The following is a 26,918-nucleotide window of genomic DNA, read 5'->3' as shown; positions in this document are numbered from 1 at the left end:
AGAAAAGAGGATTGTATATTGTATTTGTCTGATAATATAACATTTCAAATATAAATTGTTTATCTGCAATGGTGGGATGCACCCAAGTACATTTACTCAAGTACTGTTCTTAATGTCTTTGTCATTTAATTGATTATTTCCATTTTATCTTACTGTATACTTCTAATCCACTACAGAGTTTTTTATTGTATTTTTGCCGTAATTTACAGACGATACTATCCCCCAGAACAATTTGAGTTTCAGAGACTTGTGTCGTGCATTCTGGTGACTTTTAAAGTAACTTAATTAAAATGAGCTCCACCTTTAACAGCTGCTACATTAAAGTGATGAACACATTAATGATCAATAATTAGAATACAATCAAACAGTCAAAATATTTTGTTTACAAGTAAAAGTCCTACATTCAAAATTTTACTTCAGTAAAAGTACACAATATACTTATGTACATAAAACATAACTACTTACATTTCGGAGAGAAATATTGTACCATTTTCTTCCCTTATTTGTTAATTCTGAATTATTCTGAATTATTAATTTAGTTACGTTGCAGATTATCAGTATAAAATATAATCATAAATCGTCATTATAAATAATATATATTATTCTGTATACTTTTACTTTTGGTACTTTAAGAAGTATATTTTGATGATAATATTTTGTACTTTGTAAGATTTTGAATGCAAGACTTTTACTTGTAAAAGAGTATTTGTACACTGTGGTATAACTTCTTCTTCTTCTTCTTCTCCTCCTTCTTCTTCTTCTTCTTCTTCTCCTCCTCCTCCTTCTTCTTCTCCTTCTTCTTCTTCTCCCCCTTTCCTTCTCCTTCTCCTCCTTCTTCTTCTTCTCCTTTTTCTCCTCCTTCTCCTTCTCCTCCTTCTCCTTCTTCTCCTCCTCCTTCTTCTTCTTCTCCTTCTTCTTCTTCTCCCCCTTTCCTTCTCCTTTTCCTCCTTCTTCTTCTTCTTCTCCTTTCTCTCCTCCTTCTCCTTCTCCTTCTCCTCCTCCTCCTTCTTCTCCTTCTCCTTCTTCTCCTCCTCCTCCTTCTTCTTCTTCTCCTTCTTCTTCTCCCCCTTTCCTTCTCCTTCTCCTCCTTCTTCTCCTTCTTCTCCTTCTCCTCCTTCTCCTCCTTCTTCTCCTTCTCCTCCTCCTCCTTCTCCTCCTCCTCCTTCTTGTCCTTCTTCTTCTCCTCCTTTTTCTTCTTCTCCTCCTTTTCCTTCTTCTCCTTCTCCTCCTTCTTCTTCTTCTCCTTCTCCTTCTCCTCCTTCTTCTCCTTCTTCTTCTACTGTTTATTTGAGCGTTTGATAAAATAAACATGCCACTGGGAGGTTTGAACTGCGCATGCGCAGTGGTTCTGTGCCAGCCGACTGTTTGAGGAAGTTTGGATCAACTTTCTACCTGTTGATGGATTAAAGTTTCGCTCTTCTCCCGGTACAGGTGAGTGTTTGACCGCCTCATGCTGCTCCACATGAACCTCAGGAACCTTCTCTAACATACTATATAGCGTGTGTAGACTAAAAGAAGATATTTAACTGTGTCGCGTGTCGCTGATTAACCCGCAGGTTAATGAATCAGAGCAGGTGTTGCTAAGATGCTAATTAAGGCTTCTAGTTGCCTGTTAGCAGTTAGCATGTTAGCTGCTAACAGGTAACTAGGTGTGTCTTTGCTGTAGGCTGTGTGTTAGCTAGCTGATGTCAAACTCTACTGTGACGCGTTATATCGACTTTAAAGTCTATTTCCAGTCCGGTCAGGTAACTATTGGTGTCTTTACCTGCATTCAAAGTGTTACTTAAACTATTAGCATCAACATATACTTGAAGTACTTTACATACCGTTACTCCTGATGCAGAATGGCCCATCCCAGTGGTGGAAAGTAACTAAGTAAAGTTACATTTACTTACCTGAGTATTTCCATGTTATGCTCCAGCTTTAGTTACTTTACAAATTAGTAGTATTACTACATTTAGCTGATAATAGTTCCTACTTCAGTAAGGTGTTGAATGCAGGACGTTTACTTGGAGTTGTCGTGTTTTCACAGTGTGGTATTAGTACTTTTACTGCAGTAAAGGAGCTGAATACTTCTTCCACCACTAGTTAAATATCCTAAACTGAAGCAGTGATGTGGCCTACAGTACTACTACCTAGTAATACTTAAATGTATAGTATGTAAATGTCTGGTTCATGTCTGGATATTTGAAGCTAACTTCTCTTAACTCATTTCTTCCCCTGAATGTCAGTAATCGTGATTTATTTCTGTTTCTCCTCTTTTCTCTCTTCAGGAACAGACGTCCATCATCCATCAGAAATGACCTCAACTGCAGACCTGGAGCAGCTGGCAGAAATAGGTGAGTTAAATACACTCCAAATTATAAATTAATTATGTTTTCTTGATTTAAAGTCTGGGTAAAGCAAAACAAAAAGAAAATATATATATATATATATATGTGTGTGTGTGTGTGTGTGTGTGTGTGTGTTCTGAGTTTGTCACCCCACAGAAAAATGTGTTATCCAACCCCAGCCAGATTTGAATCATCAAAGAAATCACCAAGTATATAAAATTAGGTTTCAATATCGCTCTCTGGGCAGAGCATGCAACTTCCTGTTAAACTATTTATCCACCGTTTTACAGCCACGGCCAGTAAAAACTTTATGGATTTTTTTGACGGCCCACTGGGATTTGTCCCAGAAGGCCAGTACACCACTGGCTGTGGTAAGTAAGTGTTGTAACTGGCAATTGAATGGAGGAAACCGCTGATTGTATCTTTATGACATTATGTGCAGTTTAACCTGTCTAAAAATGGGGACTTTCTTACTTGTTATGTTGTATTTGAAGCTTCACCTTGAAGAGAAGCAACATGACGTTCTGTTTTATACATGAAATAGATTTGATTCGTGAGGGATTCAGATGATCCATTCTGTTGTTTCACAGTATTTCAGTTTATAGTTTCTCCTAGTTTCTCCTCTATCACTTTTCTTCCTGCCTCTGTGAACTAAATCTGGCCTTTTGTCAGGTCACTGTGAGCAGATCATTTCCTGTCTGTTATCAATGTGTTTATAACAAACTTCCCTCAGCGCTGCAGAATAAACATTCAGAGCAGAAAACACATCAGGATGGCAGCTTGTTTTCCAGCGAGGCCGAGGCTAATCTGTATTTACAGGAACGGTTAGATAAGGGAATAATTTACAAAATGGTAGGTGGAGTAGAGCGGGAATGTATGATTGAGCTGCTGTCTTTTCCTTCACAGTCATAATGTTTGTATAAATATATTTTAGACTGGGCTCTCCTGTATACTGTACATATGAGACATTAGTCTAATAAGACACTTATTCTTCATTTTTGGGTCTAAAACGTCCTGACCAGCATGTGATAAACTATGGAGAGCGGAACCTGCCAAAATCAAAAAGAAATTAATAAATAAATCACTGACTTGATATTAAATAAATCTGTCATTATATTTAGCAAAAAATAATATTAAAAATAAATTAAATGATCAAATTTGACATAAATTGATATTTCTGTTTTAATTTACTTTTTTAATTTATTTATTTTTGTATTAATTCCCTTCTGTTTAATTTTCCCTTTTATTTATTTATTTATGTATTTTTTTTTAAAATGTATTTAATTGTTTTTGCATTTATTTGTTTTGTATTTATTTATGTTTGTGCTATTTATTTTATATTTATTTTTAAATGTATTTATACATTTATTTCTTTATTTATTTCTGCATGATTTGTCCTTTGCATTTCACCCCTTATTTATTTATTTGTGTATTCTTTTCTTTACACATTTCTTTTTATATTTCTCTACGCATTTGTCTCATTTTCCCTTCTATTTATTTATGTATTTATTTATATTATGTTTTATGTTTTTAATTATTTTATTATTTTCACATTTATTTATTTTTTATTTATTTTATATTTATTTTTAAATGTATGTCTATATGCATTTATTTAGTTATTAGTGCATGATTTTCCCTTTGCATTTCACCCCTTATTTATTTTCCCAAACTTATTTATTTCTGTATTCTTTTCTTTACACATTTCTTTATGCATTTCTGCCTCATTATACAAATTAAAACAGATATATACATTTATCTCAATTTTGTCAATTAAATAATGGCTAGATTTTTTTTATATTATTTTTGCTACATTTAATGACATTATTATTGAATTATTGAGTCATTTATTTATTCATTTATTTATTTATTTATTCATTTATTTTTTTATTTTGGCAGGTTCCGTCCACCATAATAAACGAAGCCATTGCATCAAGTTTCACTACGAAATGTTGCTGAAACTTGATCTAATGTGGATTTCTTTCTTTAATTGTGACAGAGCTTCAGAAGGAGGAAGAGGAGGATGAGGAGGATCAGAGGGATGTCACGGACAACCCATCACTTCCTCCCGGCAGCAGATCCAGTCCTGATCCTTCTCACCCGTATTATGACGTGGCTCGACACGGCATCATCCAGGTTTCCGGTCAGTAGGCAACAAAATGTTATTAAATAATAATCCAATCATCGTCACAGGAATATCTAAAACTCGTCTGTTTCCTCTGCAGGTGACGACAAGTACGGCAGGAAGTTGATCATCTTCAGCAGCTGCTGTTTGCCTCCATCACACCAGCTGAACCACCGCCGCCTGCTGGAGTACGTCCAGAGTGAATCCTCCTTCATACAGCAGACACATCCTGATAGAAAGACCTGCAGTCAGTAACATGATCGCTTTATTTTCTCTCTGCAGGTACCTGAAGTTCACACTGGACCAGTATGTGGAGATGGACTACATACTGGTTTACTTCCATTACGGTCTGAGGAGCAGCAACAAGCCGTCTCTGAAGTGGTTACGAGAAGCTTACGGCGAGTTCGACAGGAAGTACGTCGCCTCAGCTTTTGTGGTAGTTTTCTGCATTATGTGGCAAATTTAGCATTTTTTTATTACAGATTTTACAATCAGTATTTAAAAAAAAAAGTAAATTTTCAACAATTTCACCGTTTAGCTCATTTATTTATATATTTATATTTATTTATTTATATATATTTACGTATATATATATATATTTACTTATATTTATTTATACATAAATACATATATATATATATTTATATTTATATATTTATTTATATTTATTTATTATGACACAGATACTTATCAACTAAACATTAATGTAGAAAGAATTCTATGAATATTGCGGTTTTCCATAAAATGTTCTTGTATGATGCGTCATTATTGGCATAAAAGTTCTCAAACATATTTCTGAATTTCTATCTGATGAGCGTCCGCACGTTTACAGGTACAAGAAGAACATGAAAACTCTGTACGTCGTTCATCCGACAAACTTCATCAGAATCGTCTGGAACATTTTCAAACCTCTGATCAGGTAAGAAAACACGTTGGATTCACCTGCTGGAGGTCAAACTGGAGCTTCAGCCGTCACATTAAAAGTTTGTTCACGTTTCTTCTTCAGTCACAAGTTTGGGAAGAAGCTGACGTACGTGAACTACCTGACTGAACTCCGAGAACACCTGAACTACGAGCAGCTCATCATCCCTCCTGATGTGCTCAGGTACTGATCTCTGTTTACCATCTCATCATCTCTTTATATATTATCATATTGAGATATTGTGGTTCACAATTATCATGAAAATACATTATGACAACTTATACTGATACTCTTAAAATCTGTTTGTAAACTAAACTTTTAACAAATTAAAACATTGTGATCCTGATTTGAAACTCAAAGTCCAAAGTAAATTTCTTTAACGCATTAACACAACTTGTGATTTCTAGGTTTTAGCGGGCTCAGTTTTAAAGCTAGAGTGAAGATACTGGTATCATATGAAACTATATATATACTACCTAATGAATCCATCGGTACCAACCATGTCATACTAGCTTGTCAGGAAGGAGGTTAAATAACGCTCATTTTTTAACACCCATTTTTAAAGGGGTCCCTTGACCTCTGACCTCCAGATAAGTGAATGTAAATGGGTTCTATGGGTACCCACGAGTCTCCCCTTTAAGGAAATGGCCACTTCATGATAATCACATGCAGTTTGTGGGCAAGTCATAGTCAAACATGATATGCAATACGTGAATTGATAAAAAGTTTGTTACCATCAACCATTTACTTTCGTCCGCCATGTTTCTGCGTAAAATGACGTCAGCTCTGCAAATCGTGTACTGAAATCTTTGCGAGTTGTTCCGACTTGACGTGAATTTTCCCAGTTGCTATCTAATTTTTCAGATTATTCCAACACCACATGAACGCAGCATTTAATCATAACACCGATGAGGACATCGGCACATGTTTTCAGCCAATCGGAGTGGAGGTTACTACTCTTCAGTGTCACGCGTGATGAATGTTGTTTTCGTGTCGTCTCTCTCAGACATGATGAAAAGTTGCGAGCTGCTCAGAAAGGAGGACCCCCTCCCTCAGTGAAGACCCCCCCACCTCGACCCCCGCTGCCCACACAGCAGTTTGGAGTCAGCCTGCAGTAGTGAGTGTCTATTTTTACTGACACACCAAACTCTTAATACATGATTCATACAGCCTGTTGTTGTGACGCTGAATCCTGTTTGTTTTACAGCATCAGAGAGAAGAACAGGGAGGTGATGATCCCACCTGTGATGTCTCAGACTGTGAGCTACCTGAAGGAGAAAGGTGAGTGTTCCCCTCATCATGAGATACACTTTGGTAACGGGAGTCCAACTCTGACGTAGGGCTGCACAATTAATCCAATATTAATCACGATCACGATTTTGGTTTCCGTTAGCGGAGGTTCCACTGAGTTACATTATGATGCGTTCAAGCTCAGTAAAAATGAATATAAGGCGATGGTAAATTATAGCCCTATCATGAGGCATTCAAAGGTAATCTTGTAAAATGTAGTTTTTGGCGAGAAACTTGAATAAATCCAGTAGTTTGAAGGAGATGTTTTCACAGCAATATAGAATGGATAATAGAGAGAGTATTCTGGCCTGTTAAACTTCCTAACAGTAGCTCTAAACAGATTATAATGTATAATTAGAACTACTAATGCCAATATTTTTTTAAGTCATTTATTTCCTAATCATTTGAATTGTGTGTTTTTCTGCAAATAACCACTATAGATGAGAATAATAAAGTAAAACAATAACATTAAGAGTCTTTGATGGCTTTAACGAAGCACAACATGGAAGTGAAAGCAGCACTCTGTTTATTTAAATGTGAAATTGCGATAACAACATTTTGTCCCTAAAAATCTATGAATAATCGTGGTAAATAATCGTGATCTCAATATTGACTGAAATAATGGTGATTATCGTTGTGGCCGTAATCGTGCAGCCCGACTCTGAGGTAAAGTTACACATCTGGTCAGATTTAGTCAGACGTGACTGAGAGGAGTTTCTGCTTTTCTCTGTTTTATATCAAATTAAAGTGAATATTTTGGGGTTTTGAAACGTTGGTCAGACAAAACGAGATGTTTAAAACTGTCACCTTTGACTCTGAGAAACTGTGATGGACGTTTCTTTCCAGTTTTTTACTTTATAAACTAAACAATTAACCAAGAAGATTATCAGTGGATCAATCGATGATAATTAATCATTAGTTGTATCTGATTAATATTTAGTTGGCTTTAAAGTAGTCAGATGTAAAAGTCTAAAAAACTAGCTTTATTTCTTCATATTGAATCACAGAATGTAAATTCACCCAAAAATTCTCCAAGAAAATGCAGAAGACACAACAAATGTGTTAAATACAGATCATGGAAAGTCAGAAGATATTTGAAGACGTTGTCTTGAACTCTGTGAAAACATTTCTCAGACATTTCTGGATTAAATAATTAATAAAACATGTAAAATGGTGTTTTTATTGCTGGTGTTATTGTGTGTGGTTCAGGTCTGCGGACCGAGGGGATCTTCAGGCGTTCGGCTCGAGTTCAGCTCATCAAGGACGTTCAGAAGCTCTATAACCTTGGTGGGTGGGGTCTCCCTCCCTGAGCGGCAGGGGCCTTTTTATCTCTCCGTACCAGGAAGTGCAGATCAATATGTGTGTGTGCTGCAGCTCAGATACCATCACACCGTTTCAGTCCACACTATCAGACTTCAGACAGGAGATCCAAGTTGAATATCTACTGGTCCTGGACCAGTTCTACTTTTACTCATCTGTTATCAAGACATGTGGGTGTATAGATACGTGACATTAATAAAACATATTACAAATACTGTACAAACACGGGAAATAAACTCTGACAAGTTCATCATGACTAGTTGAAAAGTAGATTTTATATTTGAAACTGAGCTCAGCTCTTTGACACTATGTGATGTATAAATTAAATATCTGTCTAACATTATGTCCAGACGGCGTGTTAATAAAGTTTATTTGCATTATTGTGACGTCTTCAGGTAAACCGGTGAACTTTGACGAGTTCGGAGACGTTCACGTTCCCGCTGTGATCCTGAAGACGTTTCTCAGAGAGCTGCCGGAACCGCTGCTCACCTTCAGACTCTACAGCCAGGTCCAGGACCTCCTCGGTGAGTAAGACCAGGTCCAGGACCTCCTCGGTGAGTAGAGGAGGAGGAGGAGGAGGAAGAGGAAGAGCAGATTAATCGTTCACAAACATTAATAATCGTTGGTGACATCATCAATCAGGACAGAAGAAGAAGAAGTCTGTTGATGTCTGAACTCATCATCATGTTTCCTGATGTTTCCAGATGTGGAGAGCAGTCTGAGGGTAACCCGGTGTAAACAGATGATGGAAAGTCTTCCTGAACATCATTTCATCATAGCAAAGTACCTGCTGAGTTTCCTCCACATGGTAAGTCTGATATATAAATATTAATATGATTATATTTCATAAAACCTCATTGGTTGTGTTTATAGTGCAGAATAAAAAAATAGACCTATGCTATACATTTAGCTGAGTAAACAAAATCCAGAACAGAAATATAAAATAATTTAAACTATTACAACAAAAGCCAGAAGATATTTGATTCACTGAAGTCTCACAATAACACAAACAAAGTAACGGATCGAGGCAGCGGTTCAATTACTGTTGTCTTCCATGGAGTCTGGTGGCTAAAATGCGTCTCAATAGTCGAGAGGAATGACCTTTTTCTAGATCTGCAGACGAGAGGAACGACCTGATCTTGGGTCTTAATGCTGTGCTGAATGGCCAGAAGGGCTTATTAATATAATATGTATTATTTCTGCAGGAAATATTTGGATATCCAATTAATTTCAGTGAGAACATAATAAAGGATTCATCGGTGGTACCAGACTTTATCGAGACATAAAGCTGCGTATCATCAATAACAATCGGTATTATGTCTATGCATGATTACATAAGAGCACTCAGAGATGGAGATACGAAACACAGTAATAAAACTTAAATAATAAACTCAAATCTGATAAACTAGAAGAGACAGTTCTTCTGTTGAATATGAAAAAAAAAAAAGATCTAAAAATGATTCCAGTCCATCCTTCACTTCTAATAAAACTGTTCATGTTCCAGAACTGACAGAATATAGAACTGCTTATAATGATATTAAAAATAATAATAAACTTCATCTGTGTAGCAGCTTTTATACATGAAATGCATCAAAAATATTGAAGAAACACAATCAAAACATTTAAATAAACATATTAAAGGTTGCAAACGCACTTTAAAATTCAATAAAAACAATGGAGTGAAATAAAGATGTTTCAATAAGACATACAACATTAAACGTTTAAATAAAGCACATTTATTTCCTCATTTTAATACTGAAAAACACCAAGTTGTCTTTAAGTATTTCTCACTTTGTTTAAGTTGTCAGTTGTTTCCTTCCTTGTTCTGTACATCACTGTTTTTGAACTGTATTCTTTGTCGACATGTTTATTGCTCATGAACTCATTGAACTGTCTGTCGGTTGCCTTCAGGTGTCTCGGGAGAGCCTCGTCAACAAGATGAGTTCGTCCAACCTGGCCTGTGTGTTCGGGGTGAACCTGGTCTGGCCTCGCCACGGTTCCATCTCTCTGACCGCGCTGACGCCCATCAACATCTTCACCGACATCCTCATCGAACATTGCCACACCGTGTTCGGCTCCCGCTGCCCAGCTGCACAGGTAACACCCTGAACCTGCAGATCTACACGACACACCTGGCTCCAGATGTTTGTTTTTTACGTTTTGTATTTTTTATTTTACTGAGCAACACTTTCAAAGTAAAATATCTCGACAACTGCCAGTCAGATTGCCATGAAATTAGCCGTGGATATTGATCTCTGACGTTTCCTCTCACGCCGCCATCTGGACGAATATTCAAATCTAAAAAACTGATGGGTCACATTCCTGCTCTCCAGAGGATGAAGCTTCACTATTTTGGACATCAAGTTTTCCCTTAGTGCCACCATCAGGACAGACTGCACACGGTTAGGCTTTGGCGGTATCTATTTTTTCATACCTTCATACCCTCCCGACATTTATTAGGGCATACGGTATATGACAGTATTTCTATAAGCATATATGTGTGATGCGTACATGGACATACACTATAGACCAGTCACTCTCATAATGGGGTCCGTGAGGCATCATAGTTCAATGAATAATATTTTGATTTGTAAATCTGAAGTAGCTCATAGATCACGTTCTCATCTAGTGAATTATATCTTCTTTTATTTTATTATTAACCCATGTATGCACTAAGAGTGAACACTTCTCTTGATATGTGTGTGTTCTGAAATGCTGTTCATATTATCCCTTTTCTCTTGATTTGCCTTTGTTGTTTTGTTATGGTACACTGTTACTTGCAGCTGATTGAATTGATGTCAGTTGCATTGCTTTTCTACAGTATTCTGTGTTGAGATGGTGCACATATTTTTGAATACATATCTAATATCTTTCTAATGCATTTCTCTTGTGTTGTCCTTTCACATAACTAAGAATATGGAAGTGTAAAAAATGTCAAATTATTTCAAGGGACATGCATGAAGGGGTCCGCGGTATATTCTCTAAAAAAAAAATCATAGTATTGTATGTCGAAAGATTTTCGTTAAAAAAAAGTCACAGTATAGTGTCTTAAATTTCATGAAATAAAAAAGTCATAGTATAGTATGTTGAAAATGCCACGAAATAAAAGTCAGTGTAGTATGTCGAATATTTAATGAAAAGAAAAAAAGTCATAGTAAAGTATGTCGAATATTTCATGAAAAGAAAGTCTTGGTATGTTGAATATTTCATGAAATAAAAAAAGTCATAGTATAGTATGTCCAAAAACGTAATGAAAAAAAAGTCATATAGTATGTCGAAAATGTTCATGAAAAAAAAAATCATAGTATAGTATGTCCAAAATTTTCACGGAAAAAAGTCATAGTGTAGTATTTCGAAAATGTTATGAAAAAATAGTCATAGTATAGTATGTCGAATATTTCATGAAATAAAAAAAGGTCATAGTAAAGTATGCCGAGAACTTTATGAAAAAAAGTCATAGTATAGTACGTTGAATATTTCATGAAAAGAAAGTCAAAGTATAGAGTGTCGAATATGTCATGAAATAAAAGTCATAGTATAGTATGTCGAAAATTTCATTAAAAAAAGTCATGGTATAGTATGTCCAAAAACTTAATGAAAAAAAAGTCCTAGTATAGTATGTCGAAAATTTTCATGAAAAAAAAAATCATAGTATAGTATGTCGAATATTTCATGAAATAAAAAAAGGTCATAGTATAGTATGCCGCGAATTTTATGAAAAAAAGTCATAGTATAGTATGTCGAAAATTTTATGAAATAAATCATAGTATTGCATGTCGAAACTGTTATGAAAAAAGTCATGGAATAGTATGTCGAAAATTTCATGAAATAAAAGTCAGTATGTCGAAAATTAAGAAAAAATAAGTCATAGTATAGTATGTAGACTATTTCAAGAAATAAAAGTCAAAGTATAGTATGTCGAAAAAAGTTAAAAAAAAATAGTATAGTATGTTGAAAAATTCCTAATATTGTAAAAAAAGAAGAAGTCTTGGTATATTATGTCAAGAAAGTAAAAAAAAGTCATTGTATAATATTTAAAAAATAGTCATAGTATAGTATGTCGAAAAAATTCCTAATATTGTATGTCAAAAAAAGTTAAGTCATAGTATGTCAAAAACGTAAAAAAAAAAAAAGTCATAGTATAGTATGAAAAAAAATGTCAGAAAAAAGGCGGGAGAAAAGTCTGAAAAATTGTCCGAAACTAGAATGGCACTTGGAGAGCGCAGACCTTCCCCCCCACCCCCTCTCGGTTCAGCTTGCGCCATCATCCAGGTGTATTTGTGTTTATGTTGAGATCAGCTGTACGTAGCGGAGCAGTATAAAATCACTTCATTGGAAGTGGATAGACACAAAATAAAACTCACCTAAAGCGTCGTCGTCACTCTTTGCAACAGTCACCAAGTGTGCTTTGGTCGAAGTCAACTGTAATGTCACCGTGTTTGATGAGAAAAATATGCAGAATCAACAGTTTCAAAATTTCATTCAAATCCCTCGCAGACTTTTGGAGTAATCCTACAAACGGACAAACAAAAACACCAACAAACCAACGCCGGTGAAAACAACATCCTTCCTAGGCCTCCTTCGGCCTTGGCTGAGGTAAAAAGTCAAAAGTTTAAAAAACTAATCTTGAACTAAATATATAAAGGAGACCCAAACATATCTTTTATTGTTACTTAACGGCTATTAGGGGAGATAAGTTATAAATTCATCACTCTGGTTGTATTGTTGGTGGTGTTTTGTATGGTTCACAGATTTCAAAGGCCCTGCAAATTTATTTTCTCAATCTGTATTTTGAGCAATTTGGTCCAACAACAACAACACAATTTTCTGCCATAAATATAGTTAAGTCACATTGGATATTTCTTTATTTAATTTTTTCTTTAAGCTCTTTTAACTGGTTTAAAGTTGCCGGACAAAAGGTGATGTCACGTACTTCTATGCTCCAATCAGGATCCAGCAACATTTAAATTAGAGCTGTCAAAGTTAACACGATAATAACGCGTTAACGCAAATTAATTTTAACGCCACCAATTTCTATAGCGCATTATCGCAACTGGTGATTTTTCAGGTTGTAGCGGCTCAGTTTTAAAGCTAAAGTGAAGATACTGTTATCATATGAAACTAGAGAACCTAAAGAATCCATCGGTACCAGAGAAGGAGTTTGTCCATATCGTGATAATTCTGTATTCTTATTATTTGCACTCTACTGTACGATGACTATTGAAAACAGACACTTGAATCAAACTTTTTTTGTTCTTGAATTTTGTTTATTAATGATTCGATTTTTCGTAAGAACTTGGTACAAAAAAGTGAGACTACTCTTTAATCATTTACCAACTTCCATCAATCAACTTTTTAATGCATCATAAAGAAGAAAAAACTACATTGGCATATTTAAGACAAACACTTTCCTATACACACTATCCACTGGACAGTCCCCTTAGTAATGACAAAGAAAAAACTTCTACTTCAACAGCCAACAGACATTTTCATTTCCATCTAAACGTGTCGTCGTCGTCGTCGCCTCCTCGTGGCAAAATAATACATCGAACGTTGCAAGCTAGAAGTCAGAATGCAGAACTGGCAAACAATAGAAAATCCAATGTTCTGTTTTCTTTTCTTTTTTTTTGCTCCTTGATAAAAGAATATAAAAATGTTCTACGTTTTTTTTTTTCTCATTTGTTCAAATGTTGTGTCGTGTATTAAAATAGATCTGTTTAAGCACTGCACAGTTTCTCCCGGAGAAGATTTCTAGAAACGGATGAGGAGGTTCGGGGATGGTGGATGTTCTTTTTTTTTTAAGGGTTTTGAAGGGTGGAGTATCGCCGCGGCAACGGAGCGCTGATATGGTTTCCATCTTGTTTTTGTGTTTTTATTCCCACCTCGTCACAGCTCTCAGGTGAGGACTCGATATGCATCACATGGTACATTCTGGTAAAACCCCTCTGAGAGACTTTACTTCTCCACTCTGATCATGATTTTATTCATTTATAAAGGCAAGTTAGGTACAATGTTAATGCATATCTGCAGTTTATCTTTCAGATACAGAGCCTGGAAAGTGTCCGCTGAATAGAAGGTAAGTTGTGTGCTCATTTGAATTGTTTTAAGAGCTCCTAAATCTTGATATTCTAAGTTTTTATCAACTGGATAAAATCTGTTGAATTGTTAAAAGTTATTATGTTGTAAACTAAAACTGTCAGAGGGTTTTTTTTTTTTTCTCCGCAATGTTTTAAAGATGAGGCAGCCTGCCTCGCCTGAAATATAAACCACCTCCGCTAACATCATACAAAATGTAAACACTTCAATGACATAAAATGTAATTTTTGACGCAGCAAATGTTATACTAAATGTGATCATGATACAAGATGCGTCGGGATCTGGGGTGGCGGTTTCAGCAGTTTCAACGGAGTGATGTGTTTGTTTAATCACCAAAATATTAAATTTATCAACGTATAACAAAATGAAACTGTTGAACAACAATATTCAGATCCCTCACTTCATAGGAACTACAGTGTACAAATACTCATCAGTAAAAGTCCTGAATTTAAAATATTACACAACTAAAAGTAAATGACGTGGCCCCTGAGGGCAAAGTTATATTATTATTTATATTCTTTGATGTTATTGCAAATGCACTGATGTGTAGGTCGAATACTAATATTGTAGTTGAACTAATTTTTAACAATTTGTTATAGGTTTCAAAGAACAGTATTTCTTTCTGAATTGTACTAAAGTAGAAGTATGCAGTATAAAGTAGCTTAAAATGGAAATACCCTAGTAAAGTCACCTCCAAGCAAAACCCAAAAGTTAAATCAAATGGAGATAACTGAACATTTTTATTTTGTGACTTCAGGAAAATGTTAATTGAAGGTTTGTCAGCCAAATTCTGCTCTTTTTCCCCTGATGGTTAATAGTTTTATTTCATAAAAAACGTAGTAAATGTTTTATGGTATAAGCAGATGGGCTCTTCATTTCAGGCGAGGCAGCCGCAAGAAGCTCTGAAAATTACTTTATTGACGGAACGAAATCTATGGTAAAGAAATGAATAATTTGAGGGGACATTTTAACAAAACATCCGTCTCCAGACACCTACCAGGCTCCGTGTTCTGATAAAGCGCATTATATATATATATTAAAAACATAACGTGCATTTGGCTCAGAGTGTTGAGTGACAGCGGGAACAGAATACTTCTTGTACTGTGTTTTTATACTGCGAGAACATTTTTCAGTTTACTTCATTCAGACGTCTACAGAGCAAACCAAAACCCTTCTCGCTGTATGAAAACACAGTATTCATCAGATTACAGTCACACAAATAATAGTTTTAGAAAACTTTTAGGTCTGTGTATCTTTGCATCTAAAAGTATTTTCTGAATAACATTTTCTGTTTCCAGCTTCAAAAATGTGAATATTATACATTATAGTAAACAGACATTTTTTTTTTTAACAATTTGAAGATATTACCTCGGGCTTTGGGAAATCTTTTGTCATCACTTGTTTTACATTTTTTTAAGTTCTACTACTTTTTTTTTTGACAAAACGATTAATCGCTAATCACATGGTCGTTAGTTTAAACTAGGGCTGTCAAAGTTACCACAGATTCGTTTTAATGCCACTATTTCTTTAACGCATTAACGCAATTTGTGATTTTTAGGTTGTAGCGGCTCAGTTTTAAAGAGACTGGTATCATAGGAAAATAGAAAAACCTAAAGATTCCGTCGGTGCCAACCATGTCATACTAGCTTGTTGTGGAGGAGGTTAAATAACGCTCCAAACTTACGCTAAATTTTGGCGAGGACAAACTTTTCAAAGGGCTAAATGCAGTACCTGTGAGGGTTTCTGGACATTATTTGTCATTGTTTTGTGTTATTAATTGATTTCCAATAATAATTATATATACTTACATTTGCATAAAGCAGTATATTTGTCCACTCCCATGTTGATAAGAGTATTAAACAATTATTAAATTAAATATTTGGCCAATCTCCCTTTTAAGGTTCATTTTAAACAGATACAAAATGTGTGATTAATTTGCGATTATATATTTTAATCGATTGAAAGCCCTAGTTTAAACCCTCATTTATTTATTTATTATTTTTGAGAAATTAAAACTTGATTTTTCTCTAAGTTTTAACAGCTGATTGAAAATGACAAATTCTTCGGACGAGAAGGTCGACAGACCTACAAAGACTTGTTGTACTGAGGTCTTTAGCATTTCTTTTTTTAATATTCATATTTTTGGGGGGGTAAATTATGCTGTGGAACTGTTGTGATGCCATATTGCTTGTCTTTTGTTCGCTGCCACTGAAGCCACCGATGCACCGCTATATTTAGTAGATTTTTTTGTGCCGTACAGATGACGCTTCTCCAACAGTCGGGACCTTTTCGGTATCTTGGATACTTCCGAGACCAAACTCAGGTGAGCTGGATATGATTTAAAACTCAAATAAAAACCACCTCTTCTCAGTTAGAACTTCACAAATTCCCTCTTTTTTTATCTTTTGATAAAAGGCATTTCTTTCTCTCTGAATTCTTTTGTTCATGTTTGTGCATTAACAGGTCGCAGAGAGCTGCACCTCGACTGTGTGGTGAGTACAGTATGATAAATAAATCATTAAAAAATGGACTAAAATCTATGTTTTGAACACTTAAACTGAACCTTTCTGGACCAGCAGGAAGACTAGCGAGACAAGACGGAGCGAGGGGGACGGGACGGCGAGCCGTCGTCGTCCTCCGCGTCCACCGACAGTCGTTGTAGTTTGACGGATAGTTGTCCCATTTTCTGATTGACTGGTGTCTATAAAATGACGCAACAAAGACGAAAACCCTGGATTTGAAACGATTATTTGTACTTGAGGCAGTGTTCATCTGTCAGATTAACAGGCTCGTCGTCACCGTTAAAACGTTCATAAAACACGAGAGTAAAAAAAGCTCCAACGCGAAAAATATAAAATAGGCAGGGAGAGAAAGAAAAGCACTATAGACATTATTGATGGATGATCCCAGTACAAAAACAAAGAAAAAAGTTTTTGGCATATTTTCTATACTGGTTTAAAGGGGAGAAGGGACTGAATGGATGCATCACACATCGACGGCGACGTGTTCCAGTGCAGCTGTGAACAAACTTTAGTCCCGTTTACTATTCCACTCTTTGTTTTCTGTGACGGCAACACAACCAGGATTATTTATCATTTATTTATTCTATTCAAACAAGAGCTGAAACAATAAATCCATCAACAGAAAAACAACTATTTTAATAATGGATTAATCGTTTCAGACACTTTTACAGCAGAAATAGTGAAACGATTCCAATAGTCTCTGATTTTCCTGCTTTTCTTTGTCATATATCGTGAAGTAAACGACAAGACTTTTGAAGAACTAAATGATCATCATCTTCAGGAACTTTTTAGAAGCTTTCCTGGTTCTTAAATTTTTTTTATATTTTGATGCATTACAGAGAAAACTCTGACGGCGTATTACGGCCATTGTAGGTAAAAAAAATAAAAATATTATGGAGCCGGAAATATTCAGAGAAAAAACTCATAATTTTCGACCATTACAAAGTGAATCGATGTGGTTACGTGACCATTTTTTTAAAAAAAATTCTCACAAATTTATGACTTTATAATCTCAGAATATTCAACTTGTTTCTGGTAAATTTACGACTACGATCTCTGAAATGTTTTCTCTGAATATTAACCCCGTCCCCCGGCTTCGTCATTTATTTTAATTATTTTTTCTTTAACCTACGACGGTCTTAATACGCCGTCATACATTTTTGCAACTCCCTAAAAACAAAAAAAAAGTGTCATATTCTTGTTTGTGTTGCGGTCGGACAGAAAACGAAGAGTTAAATGAACAGAGACTCTCCTGTTTCGGATGTGTGACTTGAGTAAAAAACAAAAAACTGCGATGATGATGATAATAATAATAATAATACAACATATGTACAGTGATCCCCTTGAATACTCCAAACTTACATTTATCAACAGGCATCAGCATGAAAATACTAAAATCTCCACTAGAAATGCTAATTTCTGTAGTTTTTATCTTAAATACTTTTTTTCTTTGACTTTAACTCTATTAATACTGAAAAAACGTTATTCTCTCTTTTTGTTTGAAGGCTCGTATGCGTTCACATACACGATGAAAACATTTTCCTGAATTATTATGGCAAAAACATTGTTCATAGGAGAATGAGAACAAACATCTACTCAGATATATCAATGTACAGTCCGTCCTTTGTTTTCTTGAACTACCACTACCTCTACTGTTCTCTCTCACTATACGCAGAACAATTATACCTGTGTTTAAAAAAAGGGAAATATCTTTTGGACCGCGCACAGAAACTCCCGTCGTGTTCCTGCGGCAGCAGCACTGTAATCTAACTTTTTGTAATAAATACATTAAGGCCAAGAACATTAATAAATAGAAAATAACATAAAAAAAGAAATCTCGTAAGCACTGTAGGTGTTGGGTTTTAAAAAATACTTGAATCGAGTGAAGAGGCTCTTTTTCTCAGTTCTTTTGTGGCTTTTTTTCAGCTCCTCGGAGAAAAGATGGTTAGATATTAATCAGAAAGAAAGAAATCATCACTGCCCTTGGAGGAGGCGGAGCTAGTTGGTGGTGTCGTCCTGGATGTGGGCGTGGCTCTTCTGCTGCAGGGGTATGGCCGAGGGGCCCGGGGTGGCGGCGACTACGGCGGTGGTGGCGGCAACGGCAACGGTGCTGGTGGGTTTGATCCAGGACTGGGAGAGCAGGGAGGCGGCGGCGATGGTGGCGGTGGTCGTCATGGTGACCTGGATGAGCTGGTCGCGTTGGATCAACCTGATGAGAGCTTTGAGGCGTTCGAGCGAAGCCTGAGTGTCTCTCTGCTGCCCCAGCAGCCGCTCTCTCAGGTCCATACACTGCTGCGGACACACAGGAAGTAACACCGTCAACTTCCTGTCAGCTGGGTAATATTATAATATTCATTTACACTTTTGTTTTCGCAGGATGTGAAGATTAAGTTACTACAATGTGGATGATGGTGACGACGGGTAGAAAATCTACCAGCATTTCTGAGATCTCCACAAAGGTCAAACTTTCATCAGTGTGTTTCTGCAGATAACGACGAGTAGGATAAAACCTAGAAACACTGGAGGCTAATGCTAGCAGTGGGCTAATGCTAGCAGTGGGCTAACGCTAGCAGTGGGCTAACACTAGCAGTGGGCTAAAGTTACACATCTGAAATGTCATGTTGCTGTGTTGTTGGGTGCCAGAATCCAGATATCACAACATTTGAGATGAAAAACTGTGATTTGCCGTTGGCTGTTAGCATAAGGCTAAACTATTAGCAACCCTTTCTCTCCGTCTCTGAAACGTTTCATTGATATTGTCCGACTCTCTTTTTGACTAACTTTACTGAAGGATAGTTAACTATAGGCATCTAAAGATTTATACACCCTCAATTTGTCTTTACAGCGCCGCCGTTGGCCACCAGCCCGCTGGTCGGACGGCTGGCTACTTAGCTAGCTACCATGCTAATTCCACCATGCTACAGGAAATGAGCCCAACAGCGGAAAGTGCCGGGTCACGGTCCCTCCGCCTCAATTCTCGCTGCCAGGAGACTACTTCACCGGGAGGAGGGCAGGCGTTAGCTAGCTAGCTTGTCAGTCTCTGGACAAGCTAGCTAGCTAACTAGGTCAGGTATTAACCCTTTAGAACAGAGTGATGGAGACGGGTGTGATGTTTTTACTTTGAGCGTATCGTTGAGCTTCTCGTCTTGTTCCTCCAGGTGAGCGCACTCCTTCTTCAGCTCGGTGTTTCGTCTCAACAGCCGCCGCTTCTCCTCCTGCCTCACTACACAACAACACAACAACACACACCTCATCAGTACAGGTATGAACTACACAACAACACACACATCATCAATACAGGTACGAACTACACAACAACACTCTCTCATAGATGAATCCAGGTGTTCTTACCTGTTTTGTGTGTAACGTAGGACTGAACAAAGTTCTGTGGCCACGACATGTTTTCTTTGTTCAGGACCTGAAGGTCAGACAAGGTTAGATGAGGTCAGATAAAGTCATATAAGGTTAGATGAGGTCAGGTGAGGTCAGGTTGAGGTCAGGTGAGATACAATGAGGTAGTTAATTGATTCATTAAAACAGGAAATATAAAAACAAAAACACCATCTTTTACAGTGTTGTTCAGATGTTTCAAGTCCCTCCTCTCTCCTTCCTCCTCTCACTTCTCCTCCTTAACACCCCTCCTTCACACCTCCCTCCTCTCACTCTTCCTCCCTCTCACTTCTTCTCACCCCTCTTTCTCACCTCACTCCTCTTCCTTCCTCCTCTCACTCCTCTTTCTCCTCTCACTCCTCGTCCTCTCTCAGTCTGTAGTCCTTTGAATCTAGCGGGTAAACGCCACCATGTCTGTAACTATGGTAACGTTTAGTTCAGTGTACCAGTCCCTACCTTCTTCTGACACTTGGGGCAGTACCAGGGTCCTCTGGGGGGGGTTTTGAGTGGCGGGTGGAGGCAGTTTGGGTGGAAGGCTCTGGGGCAGTTGTGGCAGGGCTGCAGCTCTCCGTCCTCCTTACAGACGGCACAGTGCTCGTCATGCTCCAAGTCCTCCTGATGCAACACAAACACACTTTATACATCAGCACAGGGTCACCAGGGTTAACGGGGAAAATACACATTACAAACAAATCAGACTAAAATCTATTATTAACGTTAAAAACATTAAGTTTTACTTCTAGCTAAATTAAGGAAATAAAAATAGCTCAATGTTCAGTAAATAAATAAATAACTTCATGACAGGAACATAAAATGAGGTGAAGAGCAGCAGTGAAATGAAAACTTCTAAATCAGCTTTTGATTTAAACAAAAGAAAAATCACTGTTTCTAACAAGATTTATCAAATTACACAAATTAGACTTTTGAAAAAGTCAAATAAAGCAGCGTCTTTTTGTAATTAACATTAATATTGAACTGTCTGGTGTTTCACAAGAAAAACAAACAGGTGTATCTCCTTTCTATTAATATTAATGATTTCTACATGCAAACACAGACAGGTAAGAGAGGCGTGACATCACCAGTCATGTGACCTACCTTCCAGCAGAAATCCTCCGAGTCTTGCATGTAAATGAAGCAGAGCAGATGTTAGTGGCAGCAGAGACACGCAGGTGAGAGGAGAAGCCATGCAGCGGGACGGGGTTAGCTTAGCTTAGCATAAAGACTGGAAGCGGAGGGAAACTGCTAGCCTGGCTCTGTCCAAAGCCGGTCAAACATACACTGACCAACATCTTTTCCGAAACATTAGTTTGAAGTGAATAGTTGTATTTATATGTTTATGATGATATACACGTAGAAAAACTTTTATTAGAAATATGAAGTTGTTAAATAAGAGAGCTATGTTATTGATGATTTTATAATCAAATATGTATTTATGTTTTTTTGTTTTTTCTATTATTCTTATTAATCCTTTGTTGTTTGTTGATCAAGAGATTTCTAGTCTCCTTGTTAAATAAAACAAGTTTTCAGTAACTTCTTAAGTTCTTCTTCTACAGAACAGTAATCAAACTAATCTGAGTAATCTGTGAGCTCAGCTTCATATCATTTAGGACGGCGTATCAGAGCCACTGTAGGTAGAATTAAATAAATTACGCCGCCGAGGGAGGATGGTAATATTCAGAGAAAAAAAATCTGAATTTACCAGATTAAAGTCACACATTTACAAGAAAAAAACTCAGAAAAATATTGTTGTTTTTTTTTCAAGGTTGTTCAAAGTCATCACACCAAAGACACCGCCGCTTGTTGTGTATCATACCTGCACTGAATGACCTCGTCATATTATACTTTGTAATCGGATTTATTAATAAGGAAATACTGGTGATTTGATTCTAAACATTTTTCTATTTAACAACCTAAACAAAGATATTAAAATGTATTCAGTCTTATAAAACTACTGAAATCACGCTGAAAGGTTTAAATGTGTTAAACATCATCACGCTGCTCTGAGAGCCACGTTTCAGTTTGTGCTTCGTTAGTTTAGTGTGATCATCATGTTTAGGTGTTTATGTTTGGTGTGATCATCATGTTTAGGTGTTTATGTTTGGTTAGTTCAGTGTGATCATCATGTTTAGGTGTTTATGTTTGGTGTGATCATCATGTTTAGGTGTTTATGTTTGGTTAGTTCAGTGTGATCATCATGTTTAGGTGTTTATGTTTGGTGTGATCAATCATCATGTTTAGGTGTTTATGTTTGGTGTGATCATCATGTTTAGGTGTTTATGTTTGGTGTGATCATCATGTTTAGGTGTTTATGTTTGGTGTGATCATCATGTTTAGGTGTTTATGTTTGGTTAGTTCAGTGTGATCATCATGTTTAGGTGTTTATGTTTGGTGTGATCAATCATCATGTTTAGGTGTTTATGTTTGGTGTGATCATCATGTTTAGGTGTTTATGTTTGGTGTGATCATCATGTTTAGGTGTTTATGTTTGGTGTGATCATCATGTTTAGGTGTTTATGTTTGGTGTGATCATCATGTTTAGGTGTTTATGTTTGGTGTGATCATCATGTTTAGGTGTTTATGTTTGGTGTGATCATCATGTTTAGGTGTTTATGTTTGGTGTGATCATCATGTTCAGTAGTTAGTGTTTTTACCTCGTGCCGACAAGAAGAGCGAGCTGTTCAGGTAATGAGACGGCAGTCGTTTACGCTGCAGACACACGACAGGGACACAAGTTTCAGTCAGGGTTATTATAGGAAAGTAAAATAAAAATAAGCACAGCAAATAATGTTCGTAAATTGAAATAAAATAAAAAAAAGATTTCCTTTGAAAAAAACTAAACTGAAACAATATTTCCAGATTAAAATATATATATATATATATATATATATATATATATATATATATATAAAAATTCATTTGAAATGATTGTAGTTTTAGTTTTTTAGCTCAAATATATCACTACAGAAAAAAAGGAAACAGCATGAATTTCTGTCAGTGTGTTTACAATCTGAATTGCCACTGATACAAGTAAATATAAGACAGTTGAGTTGATGAAAGAGATTAAACCTGTGAGAGGGTAATGAAGCTCTTTGTCTCTGTTTGGTTGAAGTTAATGTGATTTTAAAGTGCTATTAATGAACTGACCTCTGGTTCAAACAGGCCGCTGTAGGCCGGGTTGGCTGTGCTTCGTCTCTTCCTCTCCTGCCTCTTCGTCTGGATTTCTGCTCAAAACAAAAACACTTCATCAGGTTAAAGAAGGAAACGGAGACGGAGCAGAGAAACATGAATCTAACACACAAACAATTAAAAAGACCCAAAATGTCCCCAGTGATCCACAACAAGACCAGCTGAGTGAACTGACCTTCCAGGTGTTCTGTGGTGACGAGGCCGAGAGCGACCATGAAGGCGATTTTCTGTCAAACAGAGAGAGAGAGGGAGAGAGAGAGAGAGAGAGAGAGAGAGAGAGAGAGAGAGGGGAGACGTTAACGAGGAGCTGAAGAGCTTCAGACTCTAGAGTTCTTCACTGAAGAGGAAATATTCCTGAACTGCTGCTGATCGTCTCTTCACACGCTTTACATTTAAAACAACAGAAATAAAGACTGTTTCCTCCTGAGAAGATGTTAGATGTTAATTAACATGTGCTGTCATTAATAAATAAAGTCAAATACATTCAAACTTTGCATTTTTTGTAAAAGTAGATTATATAACAATTTTGACACAGTTTGATTGGTTGAAATAAATGAAAACATTTTCAGATGATGAGTTAAAGGGATAGTTCAGGTGTTTCTTGGTTTCTCCATGGTCAGTGTATTACTAGAGTAGATGAATCTAATAAAGCTTTTAACTCCGTCACATACAGGTAGCTCTGCATTTTAACACATCCTAAGGAGCAGTGAGCTGCTGTAAAATGCTGACGAGGAACTGAAGCCGTTATATCGCTCTCTTCAAAACCACCAGACTCCATTCATAAAACCAGTCATTTGACCTCTCAGAACACAGTTTGTGTTATCGTTGTGACTTTGGTTAGTTCAGATCAGAAAGTCACACGATAACACAAACTAACTAACCGATGGATGCAGCGGTAGAGCAGCAGCTCTCCTGTTCTGAGAGGTTAAATTACTGGTTTTATGAATGGAGTCTGGTGGCTTTGAAGAGAGAGATATAATCCAACTGAAACTGTCTCTGTGTTTGAACATGAGTCATAAACTTCAGCTGGAGTTTGATTTTCTCACCTCGGGGTCCTCGTCTTTCTTCTGGGACGGGGATTTGGGAGGCGGAGCTTCCTGTGACGGGAGGTCGGCGTGAGCCCCCGGTGACCCCTCAGTGCTGCTGGGGGCCTGAGGCTGGATTATTATCACCTGGTAACACACAGATATATATACACACACCACGTTAGAATAATATAGCAATAATACATAATATATATATATATATATATATTATATATAATATATAATACATAGAATAACACTTAAACATCAATATCACCTATTTATGTCATTCATTATTTGATTTACTTTTTTGTATTAATCACTTAATTTGCTTTTTTTCCTGCTTATTATAACTATAATAAATTGAAATAGTTATGTGGTGATCAAAAGAAAAAAGAAAAACTGAAGAAACCACTTTGAAATCTTGTGACAGACATTTCTGGATTTTTTAAAAATGAAATTTTAACAACTTAATGTTTAACCAAATGTAGATGTGTTTAATCTTTGTAGACAGAATCAGAAATTTGGAAATTAAATTAACAAATTTTAAATTTTCAAAATATAATAAAAATAAAAATGTTTTAAATGAAAGAATAAAAAAATGAAAAATATAATAAATAAATAAAATCAAAATTAAATAAATATATTTAAAATTAAATAAATACAAATATAATAAATAAAAAATAAATAAATTGAATTTAATTAAATATATAATACAATTAAAATCAAACTAAATACAAATTTAATTAAAAAAAATTAATTGAAAGAAATTTTTTTAGAAAATCTAAATTGAATCTTAAAATGTGTTAAATGCAAAGTGTGTATTAATATAATATTACATTAAAGTGAAGTAAAGTGTGTATTAATAATATAATAATATATTAAACTGAAGTAAGGTGTGTATAAATATAATATATTATATGTTATATATATGAATATATAATATAAGCTGTTGGTGGAGACACCAGCCTTGTTGTCAGCGCTGAAGAGCAGTGGCCGCACCTTGACGGCCTCGCTGACGGCGGACACCCCGTTGCCGGTGGCGGGTGAGGCGGCGATGATGGCGTAGGCCACGCCGGGCACTGCCGAGGCGTGCTGGAGGGGTCCGCCGGAGTCGGGGCCCCCCGACGGGCCGTGGGGTGGGGCCGGGGCCGGGGCCGGTGGAGAGGCGCCACTCTGGCCGTTGGGCTGGTGCTCGGGGCTGAAGGTGCTGTTGGCGGTGGGCAGCGTGGCGCCCTGGCTCTTAGGACTGACCACGGCGGTGGCCCTCTGCAGGCTGACAGGCTGCAGCTCCAGACACGGACTGTGGGGGAGGCTGTCGGGGATCTGGGTCTTTGGCCTGACCTGGAGTAGGGGGGACCAGAGCGAGGAGGAAACATGCTGGTTAAAACATTGACACAAACTTTAATAAAAGGAGTTTATTAGTGTTGTTATTTCACCGACTGAAGAGAAACAAACACAACATTTAAACCAATCAGACGCTTCCTGTCGTCCAATCAGAGGACAGAGAGTCATGACATCACTGACCCACATATTAAGATCATCTCTTTGAGTCTGATGTGTGTTTGTGCCGCCGCCTGCTGGACGTCTGACGACATTACAGACACAAGAACTGCTGCTGCTTTCCAGGATTTGAGTTTTTAAAACATTCTGCCAACTATTATGATCTGTTAATAGTTTATTATCAAGTAAAGATGTAAGTCGTTCAGTGTCTTTTATCTGTTTTATACCTCAGTAAACTCAATATCTTTTAGTTTTGGACAAAACAAGACATTGGAAGACACATTTTTATAAATAGAATAATCTAGTAATCAAAAGAGAATAGCTGGTAGCTGAATCTGAAGCTTTCTCTTATAATATAATAATAACAAATCCTTTCAAAATATCTTTATTTCTTTGATTGTCTTTATATGTATTGTCTACCTCTGTATCGGTTTAATTGTTCTTTGTATTGTTCACCAATTTAAAATTAAATCGGATTAGATTAGATTTCACCTGGACGTGACGTAATATCCTCTTAGTCTCCACCTTCAAAATAAAAGCTGACAGCATTGAGGTTTTTCAACAAACAGATGGAGAGACGGGACAATACAAAAATGTAAATGTGTGAACAATGAAAGCTGAAATCAAGACTCATTTTCAGAGTTAAAGTTGACACTCTATTTAGTTTTTTTAGCGACATTTCTCATGTTATATATCATATAGCCGAGCAGACCTGTTGGTCATTGAACACACCTGAGGTGTAGGCGTCTGGTTGGGAGGTCTGGAACCAGACTGACACGGGATATTTCAAATAAGAGCTGAGGCTGATTCGTTTCAGATGTCCTAAAATGGCCACCGTACAGATTGATTTATTTCTTCCGACGTCACCATCAGCACAAACAGTGTGTTACTGGCGTGTTACTGGTGTGTTACTGGTGGATTACTGGTGTTACTGGTGTTACTGGTGTGTTACTGGTGTGTCACTGGTGGATTACTGGCGTGTTACTGGTGTGTTACTGGTGTGTTACTGGTGTGTCACTGGTGGATTACTGGTGTTACTGGTGTATTACTGGTGTGTCACTGGTGGATTACTGGTGTTATTGGTGTGTTATTGGTGTGTTACTGGTGTGTTACTGGTGTTACTGGTGTGTTACTGGTGTGTCACTGGTGGATTACTGGTGTTACTGGTGTATTACTGGTGTGTCACTGGTGGATTACTGGTGTTATTGG

General features: G+C 36.7%; 2 protein-coding genes and 2 long non-coding RNA genes across 11 annotated transcripts in view; 3 read left to right on the top strand and 1 right to left on the bottom strand.

The window, feature by feature from the left end:
- The first annotated feature begins 1,221 nt into the window (after nucleotides 1-1,221).
- LOC119483171 (rho GTPase-activating protein 8-like) lies at nucleotides 1,222-10,864 on the top strand. Of its 4 annotated transcripts, none has more exons than XM_037761261.1 (13): nucleotides 1,222-1,431; nucleotides 2,274-2,339; nucleotides 4,330-4,473; nucleotides 4,556-4,643; nucleotides 4,738-4,869; nucleotides 5,288-5,374; nucleotides 5,462-5,560; nucleotides 6,384-6,494; nucleotides 6,585-6,658; nucleotides 7,877-7,954; nucleotides 8,383-8,511; nucleotides 8,692-8,795; nucleotides 9,899-10,864. In XM_037761261.1, the coding sequence occupies exons 2-13, from the start codon at nucleotides 2,300-2,302 to the stop codon at nucleotides 10,094-10,096; spliced, it is 1,284 nt and encodes a 427-aa protein (XP_037617189.1). In that variant the 5' UTR covers nucleotides 1,222-1,431; nucleotides 2,274-2,299; the 3' UTR covers nucleotides 10,097-10,864. The 4 variants fall into 4 exon arrangements, with proteins under 4 accessions (XP_037617189.1, XP_037617192.1, XP_037617191.1 ...); XM_037761264.1 differs by lacking the exon at nucleotides 1,222-1,431 and adding an exon at nucleotides 1,476-1,499 and having other exon boundaries at nucleotides 9,899-10,096; XM_037761263.1 differs by lacking the exon at nucleotides 1,222-1,431 and adding an exon at nucleotides 1,502-1,574 and having other exon boundaries at nucleotides 9,899-10,096.
- A 3,066-nt stretch (nucleotides 10,865-13,930) lies between these two features.
- LOC119483034 lies at nucleotides 13,931-18,696 on the top strand. Its single transcript, XR_005205596.1, has 4 exons — nucleotides 13,931-14,063; nucleotides 16,344-16,406; nucleotides 16,547-16,575; nucleotides 18,532-18,696. It is a non-coding gene; the product is annotated as an uncharacterized LOC119483034 (long non-coding RNA).
- Nucleotides 16,066-26,918, bottom strand: part of phf21b (PHD finger protein 21B) — a 93,927-nt gene continuing 83,074 nt past the window's right edge. For 3 of the 4 annotated variants that reach the window (XM_037760986.1, XM_037760984.1, XM_037760987.1), the window contains 10 exons: nucleotides 25,209-25,550; nucleotides 24,228-24,353; nucleotides 23,357-23,408; nucleotides 23,140-23,216; nucleotides 22,647-22,701; nucleotides 21,091-21,113; nucleotides 20,452-20,610; nucleotides 19,957-20,023; nucleotides 19,725-19,828; nucleotides 16,066-18,897 (listed from right to left, as the gene is read on the bottom strand). In XM_037760986.1, coding sequence (XP_037616914.1) covers nucleotides 18,604-18,897; nucleotides 19,725-19,828; nucleotides 19,957-20,023; nucleotides 20,452-20,610; nucleotides 21,091-21,113; nucleotides 22,647-22,701; nucleotides 23,140-23,216; nucleotides 23,357-23,408; nucleotides 24,228-24,353; nucleotides 25,209-25,550 — 1,299 coding nt within the window. In that variant the 3' untranslated portion in view covers nucleotides 16,066-18,603. The remainder of the gene's footprint in view (nucleotides 18,898-19,724; nucleotides 19,829-19,956; nucleotides 20,024-20,451; nucleotides 20,611-21,090; nucleotides 21,114-22,646; nucleotides 22,702-23,139; nucleotides 23,217-23,356; nucleotides 23,409-24,227; nucleotides 24,354-25,208; nucleotides 25,551-26,918) is intronic. The other variant, XM_037760985.1, reaches the window with a different exon arrangement.
- On the top strand, nucleotides 19,071-22,869 carry LOC119483031. Of its 2 annotated transcripts, XR_005205593.1 has the most exons (4): nucleotides 19,071-19,675; nucleotides 19,764-19,867; nucleotides 21,050-22,051; nucleotides 22,084-22,869. It is a non-coding gene; the product is annotated as an uncharacterized LOC119483031 (long non-coding RNA). The 2 variants fall into 2 exon arrangements; XR_005205592.1 differs by having other exon boundaries at nucleotides 21,050-22,869.

The sequence above is a fragment of the Sebastes umbrosus genome, chromosome 23 (assembly GCF_015220745.1).
Source record: "Sebastes umbrosus isolate fSebUmb1 chromosome 23, fSebUmb1.pri, whole genome shotgun sequence".
In the NCBI taxonomy this organism is placed as follows: Eukaryota; Metazoa; Chordata; class Actinopteri; order Perciformes; family Sebastidae; genus Sebastes; species Sebastes umbrosus.
The sequence above is the reverse complement of the archived record's forward strand: the minus strand, read 5'-3'. Positions and strand labels throughout refer to the sequence as shown.

Excerpts from the sequence above, each read along its gene's own strand:
- LOC119483171 (XM_037761261.1), top strand. The coding sequence starts at position 2,300 with ATGACCTCAACTGCAGACCTGGAGCAGCTGGCAGAAATAG. Across the intron at positions 4,870-5,287 it reads TACGGCGAGTTCGACAGGAA|GTACAAGAAGAACATGAAAA; the intron begins GTACGTCGCCTC and ends GCACGTTTACAG. Across the intron at positions 8,796-9,898 it reads TGCTGAGTTTCCTCCACATG|GTGTCTCGGGAGAGCCTCGT; the intron begins GTAAGTCTGATA and ends GGTTGCCTTCAG.